Source organism: Sparus aurata, chromosome 2, assembly GCF_900880675.1.
Source record: "Sparus aurata chromosome 2, fSpaAur1.1, whole genome shotgun sequence".
NCBI classification, from domain to species: Eukaryota; Metazoa; Chordata; class Actinopteri; order Spariformes; family Sparidae; genus Sparus; species Sparus aurata.
In genome coordinates, this window is record NC_044188.1 from 12,112,625 (window position 1) to 12,128,601 (window position 15,977).

Genomic DNA, 15,977 nt, shown 5'->3' on the forward strand with positions numbered 1-15,977 from the left:
CATGAAAAACAAAGAAGAGAAGAGAAGAGGAGAAGAAGAAGCAGGGGGAGAAGAGGACAGAGAGAGAAGCGTGTCCGGAGAAAAAGAGCAGAGAAGAAGTGAGCGAGAGGAGAGTGTCTGTTTTTATGACCTGTAGCAGGGGGGGGCCGGCTGACAGTGTCACACCTCCTGTGATCTGAGTTGAGGCTCTCAAAAAGTTAATCTAACTATACTATTGGATTTAATGTTTTGAAATCATGTTTTAATCTTCCCAAAACTTCACCATCTTAAAAGTCGAATTTTTGCCTTTGTGAAAAGATGCAACATGATAATGATCATTTGTCATTCAAAAGAATTATAACCCGATTAAGACATGAAGCACTTAAGTATACAACATATGACAATAAAGTATACAACACACAGTAGAACCAAGGACTTATACATATTCCTTGTAGTTCTATCTTTAACAAAACATATCAGACATTTAACTGGTAAATAATACAAGTATTACACAAGGAATGATGATCTTCAAATCTCTCCTCCCTCGACAAAGGGGAGGGGGTTTCTGTTGACCTCAAACTTATTGAGTAATAAACTTCATTTGGGCTTCACAAGAACATAAGAAAGATCTGTCGAATGACGTTCTTACTCTATTTCGGGATCCGTTAAATTTAAGAAATTGAGATGTAGTTTATTTGTTATTTAGGACTTTTGGGTGAGAACAGAAGACTGAAAGGGGGGACTGGTATGTCAGACCCAGGAACAACAACGGTCGTAAATAGCAGTTGGACATGTGAGGAGAAGAACACACAGATTAAGTTTCCCATTAAGCCTTCCCCCACTGGAGAATGTTCCAGAGGGAGAGAAACGTAGAGTAAAACATCTTAAATCACCACATCTATGTTAGAAACCAGTCCTTCTTCCTTTTGGTGTGACCAAAGAAAACTCCATCGGGCTTGACCTTGTTTGACCTAGGGAAAAGTGGTTCATCTTCTTTGGAGGAAGAGGAACAGACCAGATGTGCTTTAGTCGTTGTAAATTACAAAGAAGATCTCTGGTGATCTGTTTATTGCAAGAAAAACAACATCTTCCCACTCTGTGGAGAGGAGAGGAATTTGCCAGGCCAGGATATGGGGCTTTCAGTCCCAAATGCTGGAAAAAGGAGTTGATTTGGGTTAAAGGTAATCATGGCCAAAATGAGACCACTTTAAGATGCAGAGACAAAGGCATGTGTTCCTACACCGGAAATGCTATCATAAAGACTGCCCAACATTATAGCAGTGCTCCAAGTTGTGTTTTTATTTTTGACTCATACAAAGGTGGGCCCGAGCTTTCAGTAGATTGTTTGTTGTATCTACTTTTTTCTTAAATCCCACGAGACAAGAATGGGCAATAATCAGATTCTGTTTGACACAAATGCTTGTTTATTGCTTCTAGTTTCTTCTGAATTGATTCTTGTCAGAGTAAAACATTTCTGAAGTTAAAAAGCAGATTACATATTTGTTATATATTGGCCATTTCAATGGCAAATCACGACTTACTGAATGCAAAATACATATTGGTTGAACAAGCTGGTCATGTAACTATACATAAATGTGTTTTTTATGACTTGCTTGTACCTCGACCCATGATTGCTTTTTTCGTGTTCCTCTCTGGTCTTAGAAGGATAATGAAACATTTGGGTCCAAACAGTGCCACCAAGAGACCAAAACTGGAGGCCAGGATGGCAAATACCTCCACTGCATCTGCATATTTTCCTGGCGAATTGACATAAGCAGGGACAAAGGCCACCCACACAGCACAGAAGATCAGCATGCTGAAAGTGATGAGTTTGGCCTCATTAAAGTTGTCTGGAAGATTCCTTGCTAGAAATGCTAACAGAAAGCTAAGGATAGCTAATAAGCCAATGTAGCCTAATAGCACTGCAAAACCAACTGTGGATCCAACTACACACTCATAAACTATCTTGTCATTGTGGTATTGAGTGTTTTTATGAGGAGCAGGTGAGGTAGAGACAAGCCAAGCAGTGCAGATTACTGCCTGAATAGAAGTGAGAACAATAACTGTCCCTCTCTGCTGCATTGCACCAAACCACTTCAGACTGTCTCCACCTCCTGGCTTGGAGGCCTTGAACACAGCCAGAACCACCATGGTTTTTACCAAAATACATGAGACAGAAAGCACAAAGCTGATCCCAAATGCTGCATGTCTTAACTGGCATGTCCACAGTCTTGGATGGCCAATAAACAGCAGTGAGCACAGGAAGCATAGCTTAAGTGACAACAAGAGCAGGAAACTCAGTTCTGAATTGTTGGCGCGTACTATAGGTGTACTACGGTGATGGGTGAAGATGGCCAGGACAACTGTACAGACAAATGTGCCAAGCAAGGAGGTGGTTGTCAAACAAATACCTAAAGGCTCATGGTAGGAGAGAAACTCTGTTTTCTTAGGTACACAGTGGTCACGTTGGGGGCTGGACCAGAAGTCCTCAGGACAACTGGTGCACTCCATGGAGTCTAACAAAATGGGAAATGTTGTGAGATAAATCCCTGTTGTAGCAGGGCACTTAGAGGTGACATCCTCTGCAATATTTGTATATGGTTAAAATGCCAATATCTGGATTTAAACACATGCAACAATGCATAGGTTTCAGTTTAAATGATTATTGGTATGATTGTATTTAATCTTTCTTTAAGTATGGTATAACTTTCAATTAAAGATGAAAAGGTAAAAGTAGATGCAGGGCATGTAATACAATACACTATGCACCATTATTGTAAATAAAAAATAGAAAGTTCGGTTAAACTTGACTTTATGGTTACAGCCTTATGTAGTATATATACAGTATATAATTCCGTAAAGTGAAATAAAATATTGAAGCATGAACACCAACCAGTCTTATTGCTGATCTTTCCCTCGGAACAAGGGATGCAATCAAAACAGCACACAGGTTCCCCCTTTTTTCTGGCCATGCGGGTACCTGGAGGACAGCTCTCACTGCACACTGATCGGGGTGGCTATAGGGAGAAAACTTTATATGTGACTCTATATTATTACACACTGCTAAGATTTACAGTCCAAAAAGAATATGTGTCAGAAAAAGCAGAAATAACCTTGTTTGATTCAAAGTTCCAGAAGATTTTATCTTCATCAATTGTGAGTTCTTCACCTTTGAAGACTGACCTCTTGACCTCACCCACATTCTGAACTTTAGTTCTTCCATCAGGGAGCCACAACCAGTTCATGACATCATAGATAGGTAAGGCATCGCCCTTCTCATCAAATGACACTTGATCACCGAATGGTGTGGTGAAACTGACCTTTTGCAAATAATGGACAAGCTACAAATGGATAATAGACATACAAATTTAAAACTTAAGTTTAAGATTCGTGAATAACTCATACTGAATTAAAAGAAATGTTAATCTAACTGAAAGGACACATCATTTTATTTATATCTTTCTAATGTCTAACTACTTGACCCTCAAGATAATAGGGCTATCATCTAACTTGTTTGTTAGCATTAACCTGTCATCAATTTAATATGCACTTCAGGTAGTACCTATCTTAAAACATAAATGGATATGGAGTGTAAACTGATATCACACCTGCCATGGCTCCAGCATTTGCAAAGTTGCACAGCTGTGCCCACTGAAAGGCCCTCTCCCTGGTTCACACTGCAGCATGTCATTAAGGGCATAGGCCAGAGCATACACAGCCTTGTACACATTGTACTCAGGCCTGAGGTTAGAAAGATCCAAAAACTCAGTCTCCATCCTTTCCATATCTTCCTGTCCAGTGCAGAGTGCTCCCCCAGATTCTGCCCAATCAACTGGATTAAATTTACACTGAAATGTAGATTCCCAAAACTGCCTAACCTGAAATATAGTGTATTATAAAGTCAATATTGACAGAAATGACAATTTATTTATTTATCATTCTTACTATTATTGTGATTGTTTATAAAGACCAGAATGTCAAATCAAATACTTACCATGTCATTTCCATAAATGTTTTCATTTTGGTCAGGGCGCATTTGTAAGATGAATTCCCGAAATCCAGGTATTTCTCCTCGGCGGATGGCAATGCCCAGTGTGCCACTCAGGTACGGCATGAGACGAGGTGTCTGGTACACAGTAGCTGTTGTCCAAGCTTCACTTGCTATCCACTGCTGGCCTGTCAAATTTTGCCTCACCACCTGTGTATAACATTGCATTAAAAATATGTCTACAAAAATTCCCTATGACTCATGTCACTTAAGCACAAGTGTAAAACATCATGGATTTCTAAATCACAATACTTTTAAATATATCTTCTTCCATTAGTTAATTCCAGTGGTTCCCATGTGCAAACATGACCACTTGAGCTGTTGATGTCTTTCACAAATCTACAATCCTCTAAATCACTGCTCACTGCTGTATTATTCAGTTAAATCTACTTTACAGGGCAATATGTTCCTGTAACTTAAAATGGTCAGTTTGAGAAATATATGATGTCATAATTAAGTTCTCATTCAAGCCCAACCTCTTCCATTAGATTAATCAAGAGACTCTCATGTGCAAACACCATGACTACGCGAGCTGTAGATTTCCTCATCACATCTACAATCCTCTTGAGTTCACTTGGGTTGCTGTCCCAAGTCAAAACCTCTAAGTAGGCCAGACATCCACCACCAGTCTGAACCAGGTCGGATTGGAAGGATTGGGCAACGTGGAGTCCATAGTCATCATTACTGACCAGCAGGCCGACCCAAGTCCAACCAAAGTGCTTCAGAATCTGAATCATTGCACGCACCTAAGTGGATATATTGGTGTGAAGAGATTAGTGTTAGAGACAGCTGTACTATTAACTTCAGCTTCAATAAATTGCATTATTTACGATATAATTACAGTTAATTAAGCCCATAAAATAAAAAGAAAAAAGACTTGTGTCATGAGGGACAATTTCTCCAACCTTGCTGTACTGCCTGAAACAGACAAAATTTCAGGCTCTCAACTTGGTAATAGTGATTCACCTGAAAGGCGTCACTTGGGATTGTTCTAAAGAAGGATGGAAACTGCTGCCGATCACTCAAACAGGAACATGTGGCAAAATAACTCACCTATAAAGAAATGTGTGTATAAACCCAAGGTAAAGCTCACATTGTCAAAACATTTTCAGTAGTTCAATGTGTCAGTTTTGGAGATTGTATTAATTTGGATACAACACAAAAGTACATTTTGTTTTGACAAAAAGTATAAGATTGGAAACTTACAATGGGCATTTTGTATAAACCTAGCACACTGGAGATGGCAATTGAAGATGTAGAGAATGAATCACCCACAATCCCCAAGACTGGAGGGCTCCCTACACAGTTCTGCTGAAGCAGATACTGCTCCTCTCGACCACTTGCCAGTGATAATGCACCACTGAATCCAATAACAAGTGCACCACAATTGTCATATAAACTGTATCCCAGAGTCACATTAGGTAGCAGATCGGAGTTGTTGTTGATCTCATTAATAGCAAAGGCCATGCTCATGGCTTGCCTGAACCCCAGAGTATCAAATCTAACACAAAAAGTATCACTATTAGTAATATGGCTGTATGAGAATTGGGTCCATATACACACATGAATTTACAACATATGACACAGTTGCAAAAAAAAAAACGAAAAACAATTTCAAGGATGTATTTAAATATTACAATAGAATAATTTAAACTGTCATGGAAAGTGAAATTACTCATCTTTCATAAGCATTTAAGCACAAATAAACTTTTAACCTTTCAATGAATACTCTATACTGAATGATAATACTGAATGATGAGACAGCATTTGCACAGATACATGCTATGTACTGTGTAGCCTATGTGTGTGACTCTTACCCTCTGCAGCTTGGCTGTTGTGGCTCCTTGGTAAATGTCTGCTCAGGGAAGACAGAACTGTAATGGACCTCAAATAGCCCACCTATAACCACATCGCCAGGCTTGTGCATTTCATTAAGGTGAAACTTCCTCCGCAATTTACAAGATGAAGGGAAAGAGGAAAATGCAGAGCATAATGGGGCGAAATAGAAAAAGGACAAGATAAGGCTTATGCACAAAAGGAAATATATGTCAATTAAAGCTCCCATAACTGCCCTTCTCCCTTCACAACCGTTTCTATTGTTCATGCGAGGTTACTTAATTTTATATGCAGGGCTATGTCATTCTATTTGCATGCTTTCCGTCGTTGTTTATATCATTCACAGCACCCATCAGGCCACGGGCTGGGGGCAGGACTAATAACACATATCAAATTAATGAGGTTATTATAACTTAGAAAAGTCAATGTTCAATGCTATGCCTTATTAAGGGTTTTAGCAAATATGTGTCACAAACAATATTATATGTTTTGTGTTCCACACTGCCCAGTTGATTCTAAATTTAACTAGGTTAGAGTTTGCAACCATATTGAAGAAAATTATTATACACCTGCTTTCAGGTGAGCTCAGGAGAGGGATGTTCAGGGTCTCTGTTGTATATCTTAGACCCTTGGGTTTGGCCATGTACTCACCCAGTTACAGGTACATGTTAACTTTGTTGGGTAGTGCTCCCAACTTCCTACTGAAGTGGTCATCGTTGTAAGAATTGGGAGGGGAGAAGTGGTGAGTCCAGCAGAGGCCGGGGCATCCATGAGATAAAACAAAAGCTATGATATGGTAGTTCTGTGAGAACAAGCAGAGCCCTTCACCTACGGACCTTCCTGAACTTAAACTGTTTGCTGCAGGGGTAGTAGAAAAGTACCTGAATGCCTTATTATGTATGGTAACACAAATACTTAGCTAGGACTACACACATGCACATTTCCAGTGGGCAAATGTGTGTGTAATTGATGAGTGCTATATCCATAGAGTCCATTAAAAAATGCTGTGCTTATAGAATTAAGGTTACCATATCATACCTTCCATACTTCCTTTGGCATTGTATCTTAGTATGTGGAAAGCAACTTCCTGAAATTTGTGGAGGGGACTTTTTTGGTTGGGGGCCAACCACATTTTACTGAATATGATCACACAAAAGGAAGGCAATAACATATTAATAATTTATTTCACAGATTCACAAAGACTTTTTATTGATTCCAGTCTTTTCTGAATGTATTCTTTACATTGTTATTATTTCTGAAGTAAAATAGGGCATATTGCAAATGAATAATTGCTTATTGGTTTAGACTAGCCTATGAATTTGCCATACCACGACCCATAATTGCTTTCTTTGTGTTCATCTCTGGTCGAAATAGGATTATGAAACATTTTGGTCCAAACAGTGCCACCAAGAGACCAAAACTGGAGGCCAGGATGGCAAATACCTCCACTGCATCTGCATATTTGCCTGGTGAGTTAACATAAGCAGGGACAAAGGCCACCCACACAGCACAGAAGATGAGCATGCTGAAAGTGATGAGTTTGGCCTCATTAAAGTTGTCTGGGAGGTTTCTTGCCAGAAATGCTAACAGGAAGCTAAGTATAGCTAATAAGCCAATGTAGCCTAATAACACAGCAAAACCAACTGTGGACCCAACTACGCACTCATAAACTATCTTTTCATTGTGGTACTGAGTGTTTTTATGAGGAGCTGGTGAGGCAGAGACAAGCCAAGCAGTGCAGATAGCTGCCTGGATAGAAGTAAGAACCATAACTGTCCCTCTCTGCTGCATTGCACCAAACCACTTCAGACTGTCTCCACCTCCTGGCTTGGAGGCCTTGAATACAGCCAGAACCACCATGGTTTTTACCAAAATACATGAGACGCAAAGCACAAAGCTGATCCCAAATGCTGCATGTCTCAGCTGGCATGTCCATAGCCTGGGACGGCCGATAAACAGCAGTGAACACAGAAAGCATAGCTTAAGTGAAACCAGGAGTAGGAAACTTAGTTCTGAATTGTTGGCGCGTACAATGGGTGTATGAAAATGATAAGTGAAGATGCCCAGGACAACAGCACAGACACATGTGCCAAACAATGAGGTGGTTGTCAAACAGATGCCCAGAGGCTCATGGTAGGAGAGAAACTCTGTTTCCTTAAAAATGCACTGGTCACGTTGGGGGCCAGACCAGAAGTCCTCAGGACAACTGGTGCACTCCATGGAGTCTGAAAAAAATGGAAAGATGGTATTGTAGATTCTTGCTGTAGTAAAGATACATGTTTCTGTCCTCAGTAAAATGACATATTGAAGCATAAACACCCACCGGTCTTATTGCTGATCTTTCCCTCAGAACAAGGGATGCAGTCAAAACAGCACACAGGTTCCCCCTTCTTCCTGGCAATGCGGGTACCTGGAGGACAGCTCTCACTGCACACTGATCTGGGTGGCTATTGGAAGAAAACGTAATCTGTAACTCACTAACTATATTATTATCTGCAGTCCAAAAAAAACATAGGTGTCTGAAATAGCATAACCTTGTTTGAGTCAAAGTTCCAGAAAATTTTGTCTTCATCAATTGTGAGTTCTTCACCTTTGAAGACTGACCTCTTGACCTCACCCACATTCTGAACTTTAGTTCTTCCTTCAGGGAGCCACAGCCAGTTCATGACATCGTAGATCGGTAAGGCATCACCATTCTCATTAAATGAGACTTCATCACCAAATGGTGTGGTGAAGTTCACCTGTTGCAAATAATTTACAAGCTATAGATGGATTATAACAATAACAACGAACAGCAGCTGTCTTGAAAACATAAAAGGTGAAGTGTATATTGATAACAAACCTGCCATGGCTCCAGTGTTTGCACAGTTGAACAGCTATGTCCATTGAAATGCCCTCTCCCTGGCTTACACTGCAGTATGTCATCAAGTGCATGTGCCAGAGCATACACAGCCTTATAAATATTATACTCAGGCCTGAGGTTAGAAACATCCAAAAAATCAGAGTCCACACTTTCAATATCTTCCTGTCCAGTGCAGAGAACACCCCCAGCTTCCACCCGGCTAGATCGATCAAATTTACATTGGAACATGTATTCCCAAAAATATCTCACCTGAAATACATTAGTAATAAGTTACTATTAACAGGAAATACAAAGTATTATTCTTGGAATGTTACATTAGGTCAACATTAAATTCACCATGCTATTTCCATAGCTCCCACTTTGATTTTGGTCAGGACGTATTTGTAGGAGGAATTCCCTGAACCCTGGTATTTCACCTCGGCGGACAGCGATGCTCAGTGTGCCACTAAGGTATGGCATAAAACGGGGTGTCTGTAGCAGAGTAGCTGCTGTCCAAGCTTCACTGGCTATCCATTGCTGCCCTGTCACATTCTGCCTCACCACCTATATTGAGCATTGTATAAAATATATGTTTTAGATATCTGTTAAAGTTTGATGTTGAAATTGTCATGCTCTTTTTGACAAATATTATTTTGCTCACAACAATTAAGTATGAAGTACTAAGTGCAAGACATCCAATTTAACACAGGTAATGTTAAATAGTATATGGTCTGCATTTGTTCAAAAAGAAGTCCTTATGATGTAAGGTAAATAACCACCTCAATCTTTTCAAATGTAATAGGTGGTTTGAGCTTACAACACGATTAACATTTAAACAGTTTCTATGAGTTAAAAAATAAAAATAATTTTTCATGATACATTTTTAAAACAATGGATTTCTATCCTCTTTCATTTGCGAATTCATGTAGATCTCATGTGCAAACACGTCAACCTGATCTGTTGATGTCTCTGCCAAATGTACAATTCCCTAAATCCTGGCTCACAGTAGAGATCTGGATTCGCTATGAAATCACAATACAACACGTTACCGTTATTAAATCTTTCAGTTCAACGAAAAAAAAAAAAATTGTATAATATCATTAAGTCATGATTAATGTCTTTTACAAGCCCAACCTCTTCCATTAGGTTAATTGAGTGACCCTCATGTGCAAACACCATGACAACACGAGCTGTGGATTTCTTCATCATTTCCACAATTCTCCTTAGTTTAACTGGTTCACTGTCCCTGGGCAAAACCTCTAAGTAAGCCAGACAACCTTCGCCAGAGTCTGCCAGGTTGGATATGAAGGATTGGGCAACATGGAATCCATAGTCATCATCACTGACAAGCAAGCCGACCCAAGTCCAGCCAAAATGTTTCAGAATCTGAATCATAGCACGCACCTAAGTGAATACATTGTTGTGAAGAGATTAGTGCATAGACATATATATTTTCATAATGGAATCACAATTAATTAAATTAATGCTCTTAAGAGAAAAAGAAAATGTTTGTGTCATGAGGGACAATTTCTACAAGCTTGTTGGACTTCCTGAAACAGCCACAGTTCTCAACTTGCAAACAGTTATTCACCTGGAAAGCATCACTTGGGATTGTTCTAAAGAAGGATGGAAACCGTTTCCGATCACTCAGGCAGGAACATGTGGAAAAATAACTCACCTACAAAGTGATATAAAGTTTAAACACAATTAACCCATGTCACTAATAATAATATGTCACTTTTTTAAATGGCATACATGCAAATGCTGTATAAATAAGTCCAACAATACAAATATAGGAGATACAAAACTTACAATGGGCATTTTGTATAAACCTAGCACACTGGAGATGGCAATAGATGATGTAGAGAATGAATCACCAACAATGCCCAGGACTGGAGGGCTCCCTAAACAGTCCTGCTGAAGCAGAAACTGCTCCTCTCGGCCACTTGCCAGTGATAATGCACCACTGAATCCAACAACAAGTGCACCACAATTGTCATATAGACTGTATCCCAGAGTCACATTAGGTAGCAGATCGGACTTGTCGTTGATCTCATTAATAGCAAAGGCCATGCTCATGGCTTGCCTGAACCCTAGAGTATCAAAACTAACACAAAAAGTATAACTATTAACTAAAAAGTAATATGGCTGTATGAGAACTGGGTACACATACAACAGACTAAAACTATGTTTATTATACTTAATTCACATGTGCAATACTATGCTTTCTTAATGGATATATTATTTTTATTTCAAGAAAACATCACTTAAAGTGTACGGGAAGAACAAAGACATTTTCTACCTCACAAAACATTGATGCTGTCTGCTGCATTTGTGTATCTTACCCTTTGCAGCTGGCCTGTTGTGGCTCCATGGTAAATGTCTGTGCAGGAAAGACAGAGGTGTAGTGGACCTCAAACAGCCCACCAAGAACCACGTCGCCAGTCTTGTGCATTTCATTAAGATCAAACTTCCTCCATAATTTACATGATGAGGGAAAAGATGAATAGGCAGTGTATAAAGTTGGGAAGGAGAAAAAAAACAAGGTAAGATATGGACACATGATGAAATGTGTAATATGAAAAGCTCCCATGAGTGCCCTCCTCTCTTCACAACTGTTTCTGTATTCTACATACAGGCTTGTTTAAATTTATAAGCAGGGCTATGTCATCCTCTTTACATGCTTTCTGTCATTGTAAAATAATTTTCACCACCCATCAGGGCAAGGGCTACAGGGGCAGGATAATAATAATGATACACACAAACTTAATTGAGTTGATGCAACACAAACACACACACACACACACCCACACACACACACACACACACATACAGTTAACAAACTCGATACATTTCATTAATAATATGACTACACTTGATATTTGGACCATGTTTGTTGGGTAGGTTAATAATGTCTTTTTGTAATGATGAAAAACATGGAAAGTACTTTACTGTGTTTTAGCTGGACAAGGTGTTTTCCCGAAAAGAAATAGATTTCTGTATCTTTGATGTGGTGTAGCTATGTATTACACCAAGCTTATAATGTATTATAATCAATATAAGCATGTAATAAAAACGTATTATTTGACATTAGAAGTTTAAAACACACAATGTAAAACGTTATTTACTCCATGATAGAGCCAATCCGCTCTCCAAGACATACCTTAAATGATTTGGAGTATGTGAAATAAATGTGTATTATTCTTTAAAATCCGAGGGAGTTTAGGTTTTTTTTAATTTACTTTTTATAGAATATATTCAATATGTTTGCTTCAATTTGATAAATCAGACCAAATGGCCTGTGATCAGAAATGACAAAATTGCTTTATATGCAGATGACAATTTGCTGTTGTTTAAAATCCCCAAACTTAAAATTGTTTAAATTAAATATGAACATTTTCTTGAAATAATAAGCTAGTTCTGTTCTGTTTTCACATGGGCCACACACCCTACTGACCTCTTTGGGTATAGCACTCCTCCTATCATAGACAAATCCACTGAGCATTTGCATTTAGCACTAGCAAGCAGAGGTGTATAAAGTACTTGAAAAAAATAACTAAGTAAAAGTATAAGTACCATAACAGAAAATGACTTTGGTAAAAGTTAAAGTCACCTAAAAGAAAATTACTGGAGTAAAAGTCTTAAAGTATCTCACATTAAATGTACTTAAGTATCAAAAGTATCTTGTGAAAAAATATACTCAAGTCAAAAGTAAAAGTACAAGTACAAGTATTTTATAGTACGCATGAAAAGAAGCAAAACAACCCAAAATTATTCTCCCCTTGTTTTTTATTTCACTTTTTCAGGTGAATGAAATGTGCCATAGAATACCACTCAAAAAATAAACAATGTCTTGCAAAATTTAACATAAGAACCACTTTTTCACTTTTTAACTATGTTGGGGGAATCCTCATGAGCTGAGGCACAGTAACGCCACACAAATAAACTTTCTGGTTCAAGTGGAGAAGTTGAACTTGCGGTTCATCCTCAGCAGAAGCTGATTTTCAAAAGTGTCTGCAGCTAGCCGTGCTCTTTTTGGGCTGAAGATGAGACCTGCTATGCTGAACAGCCTTTTGCAAGCTGCAGAAGCAGGCAGAGGTGTGTTGAGTTTGACAGACAACTTGAGAACCACAGGAAACGTCTTGAGAATCTTGATGTGTTGAGTAGGCCAGGTACGAATCAAGCTGCTTGGTAGCGCTTGGTGTTTTGTGGGAACTTTTCAGGATGTGGAAGAAGTCTCCCTCATCAGATGAGCCAGATCCAGCATCTGCTGAAATGGAAGGATCCTCCAACTGCTCCCTGATATAGTCCAACCCTGAAACACAGGGAGGGTGACACTAGCATTCGTACAGTCACATTTTTATTGGACAAATTTAATTACATTTATGACATTTTCCCTAATTCTGAAGGAATAAATAATATTTAATTGACAAACAACACTATCAGAAACAAAAGGCCAAAATTAGCACAAAAAAAAGAGATATAAAATAGAAAAAAAGTTGAGACAAATTGTGAAAATAACAGATCTACAACCAAGGCAATGTGAGCTTGCAGATTGGCTACTTTCACAAATTCAGGGAATAGATAAGGAGAAAAGCATAAATTTAAAGTCTTGACTCTGACAATTTGACATCTTAGATATTGGCTCAACTACTATTCAAAATTAGACTGATGTATGAAATGAGTAATAAAATAACAAAAAATGTAGTAAGTGTACATTAAATTTGTAATTTAATGGATATTTTCTTAATTTCCTTTATTTTCTCCATGTTGTCTTACCGATTTTCAGTGTAGCATCATCTTTGATCCAGGCCGTTTTGAATTTTGGGATGAGAATCGCTGCAGCAACCAATTCAGGGTCTCTTAACATTTCACCAAAACGGTTCTCGATGCCCATTTGAATGGCTTCAACCAGCGGCTTGCAGTGCTTCAGTGCAATCTTTATTTTTTCCAGTTTGCTGCTCAGCAAGGAAATAGTCGGAAGAAGCCATCCCATCTGGACTTCCACTTCTCCTTGGAGGATGTTGATGGACTGGGCAACAGGGCTCATAGTGGTGTAGTACTCTTTTTGGAAAGTGAGCTCAACTGGATAGAACCTGTTAGGGAGAAAACAAACCACTGTTTTACAATTATGCATGAATATTGTACCCAAAAAAATAAAATAAAATACATAATTCAAACTTACATTGGAACCTTCAATTCTGCACAGATCTCTCTCAAAGCTGGCTCTCCCTTCTCTCTCAGAATCTTGAGGAGCCTTTCCACAGCCATAAACATGGAGTTCCACCTGGTGGCGTTTGGTCATAGCAGCTGGAGGGAGCAGGCATCTTCCACAGCTTCAGCTGCTTGGCAGGATCTTCCACACTTATTCCACAGCCCATAACACTTGCTGAATGTTGAGCGATGCAGTTTTTTGTATCCATCGTTGGCTGTTGCTTTTTCAGCATCAACTGTAGACACCAAGTTGAGGAGATGACAAGCACATCGTTGATGTTTCGGAAGCTCAAACTCAAAGACATCATTCTCATCTAGGATCGAAGTCATGTCAACAAATTCCACTCCCTCCATCTCATTCCCTTCCTCATCCTCTTTCTCTTCCTCTTCTGCTTCATTATTGTTTTTGTCCACACTATAAACCTGAAAAGCCTGCAAGAAGTTGGAGCCATTATCGGTTGTTGTCCTCACAACTTTGTTCCTGATGCCATATTCAGTATGGATGTCATTGAGTGCGGTGGCTAAAACATCAAAGGTGTGGGAACCTCTTAGCTGTCTGCAAGCTAGGGCTGCTGATCGTCTAGTTAGGTCTGTAGGGTTCACCCAATGAGCAGTCACACCAAGGAAGCTCCTTCTCCTAACTGACCAGCAGTCTGTAGTGGTGGCGATGTGGTCCACTTTACTCATCTCCTCAGTTAACACGTTTTTCATAGTCTTTGCTAAATCTTCAATCCTTGATCGCAGGGTGACCCGTGTGATGACTTTGGCAGTAGGAAGGAGATCTGTGAGAAGCTCTCTGAAGGCTTCATTTTCGACAGTTCACAATGGCTGGAGATTGTTGACAACATACTTGACAATGGCCCTGTCAACAGCACTCTGAGATATGGATCGGGTATCCAGCAAGGTGGTCTGTTTGAGGGTGGAGGTCCCAGCTTCCGAAGCCCTCTTTCTTTTTTGTGAGGTCAGCTGCTAATATTTCTTTAGATGTTGTGGATGTGCTCTCTACATGAAAAACACAAAAGTAAAATAACTAATAATATTAGTTTAAATGATACTCAAGACATCATTCAACAGTTACCACAATGACAGGTCTGGATTGCCCTAACCACTTTCACCCTGATGTCCCGTTTGTGGGCATGTCCAACATTAATTAAAAAAAATGTTGGTCAACTGTCAACTATATTCTATTTTTCAAAAATACCAAATTGTTTAAAGCTAGAACATCATACAGGACACTGAGCTTGGACATCTAATTGCTGTACAACAAATACAATTTAAAAAACAAAAACAAAGCTATTTTATTGAACAGCATGCCATTTTACTACAGCTCCTATGAACAAACAGGCAAATGTTCAATAGCCTATTGCTTAACTTACAGTTACAGATTTTGTATGATTTATTTGTGTATTTTTCATAAAAAAGTGAAGCACTTGATATTAAAAATGTATCATGTGGGAGGAAAACTGCCTCGTTCGAGTTAAGTTAAGATGCTAACCCTGTCTATTGACACTCCTGCAGGACAATTTGCCAAGATATTATCTAGAATAAAGCGTAACATTATTAAAATACTGTGTGTGTGTGTGTGTGTGTGTCGCGTAGGTTTATTTACCAACACGGGCAAGTTGCTAACGTTAGCACATAGCGTTAGCAACTTGCTACTAGCACGTCGTTACGTTAGCAACTTGCCCGTAATGTTGGCTAAAACTATGTTTTACACATATTTATACCCCTCCTGCCACATGAAATGACACTGCTTACTTAATTCACTTACTTCAATGTCTTTTTTGAGGTTGGATGGGGAGTTCTTGAACGCCTTGATCTCGTGGCACTTCGGATGGCATAACATGCACTTCATTCGGTAGGTTTTGGAATTTTCCCCCATCCCGAGGTAGCTGAACATAGTTCCCAGGTATGGCCACGGGTGACCTGCGCATTCCAGATAATTCTTTGATTATTTTAATTTGTAACGAGGTGGCAAATGTCAAAGTAACGAAGTAAAAGTATATTTTTTAGCTCTTGAATGTAGTGAAGTAAAAGTAAAAGTCTTGATTAAAAAAA

At 39.0% G+C, this 15,977-nt stretch overlaps 2 protein-coding genes across 2 annotated transcripts; both read right to left on the minus strand.

The window, feature by feature from the left end:
- Positions 1 to 1,581: 1,581 nt before the first annotated feature.
- LOC115571863 (extracellular calcium-sensing receptor-like) lies at positions 1,582 to 11,268 on the minus strand. Its single transcript, XM_030401498.1, has 15 exons — positions 11,051 to 11,268; positions 10,518 to 10,812; positions 10,297 to 10,383; positions 9,840 to 10,109; positions 9,063 to 9,269; positions 8,706 to 8,975; positions 8,398 to 8,625; positions 8,187 to 8,310; positions 7,895 to 8,088; positions 4,994 to 5,080; positions 3,974 to 4,177; positions 3,588 to 3,857; positions 3,093 to 3,320; positions 2,873 to 2,996; positions 1,582 to 2,495 (listed from the first exon to the last, which is right to left on the minus strand). The coding sequence occupies exons 1-15, from the start codon at positions 11,266 to 11,268 to the stop codon at positions 1,582 to 1,584; spliced, it is 3,720 nt and encodes a 1,239-aa protein (XP_030257358.1).
- A 1,344-nt stretch (positions 11,269 to 12,612) lies between these two features.
- Positions 12,613 to 14,279, minus strand: LOC115595940 (uncharacterized). The gene is made up of 3 exons (XM_030440791.1): positions 13,891 to 14,279; positions 13,485 to 13,801; positions 12,613 to 13,020 (listed from the first exon to the last, which is right to left on the minus strand). The coding sequence occupies exons 1-3, from the start codon at positions 13,980 to 13,982 to the stop codon at positions 12,710 to 12,712; spliced, it is 720 nt and encodes a 239-aa protein (XP_030296651.1). The 5' UTR covers positions 13,983 to 14,279; the 3' UTR covers positions 12,613 to 12,709.
- Between the last annotated feature and the right edge of the window lie 1,698 nt (positions 14,280 to 15,977).

Coding starts and splice junctions, on each gene's coding strand:
- LOC115571863 (XM_030401498.1), bottom strand. CDS start 11,268: ATGTGTCCATATCTTACCTTGTTTTTTTTCTCCTTCCCAACTTTATAC. Junction 3,321..3,587: donor AAATGCTGGAGCCATGGCAG/GTGTGATATCAG, acceptor ATCCATTTGTAG/CTTGTCCATTATTTGCAAAA. Junction 2,496..2,872: donor AAAGATCAGCAATAAGACTG/GTTGGTGTTCAT, acceptor CCATTTTGTTAG/ACTCCATGGAGTGCACCAGT.
- LOC115595940 (XM_030440791.1), bottom strand. CDS start 13,982: ATGTTTATGGCTGTGGAAAGGCTCCTCAAGATTCTGAGAGAGAAGGGA. Junction 13,802..13,890: donor GCAGAATTGAAGGTTCCAAT/GTAAGTTTGAAT, acceptor TCTCCCTAACAG/GTTCTATCCAGTTGAGCTCA. Junction 13,021..13,484: donor TGATGCTACACTGAAAATCG/GTAAGACAACAT, acceptor CCTGTGTTTCAG/GGTTGGACTATATCAGGGAG.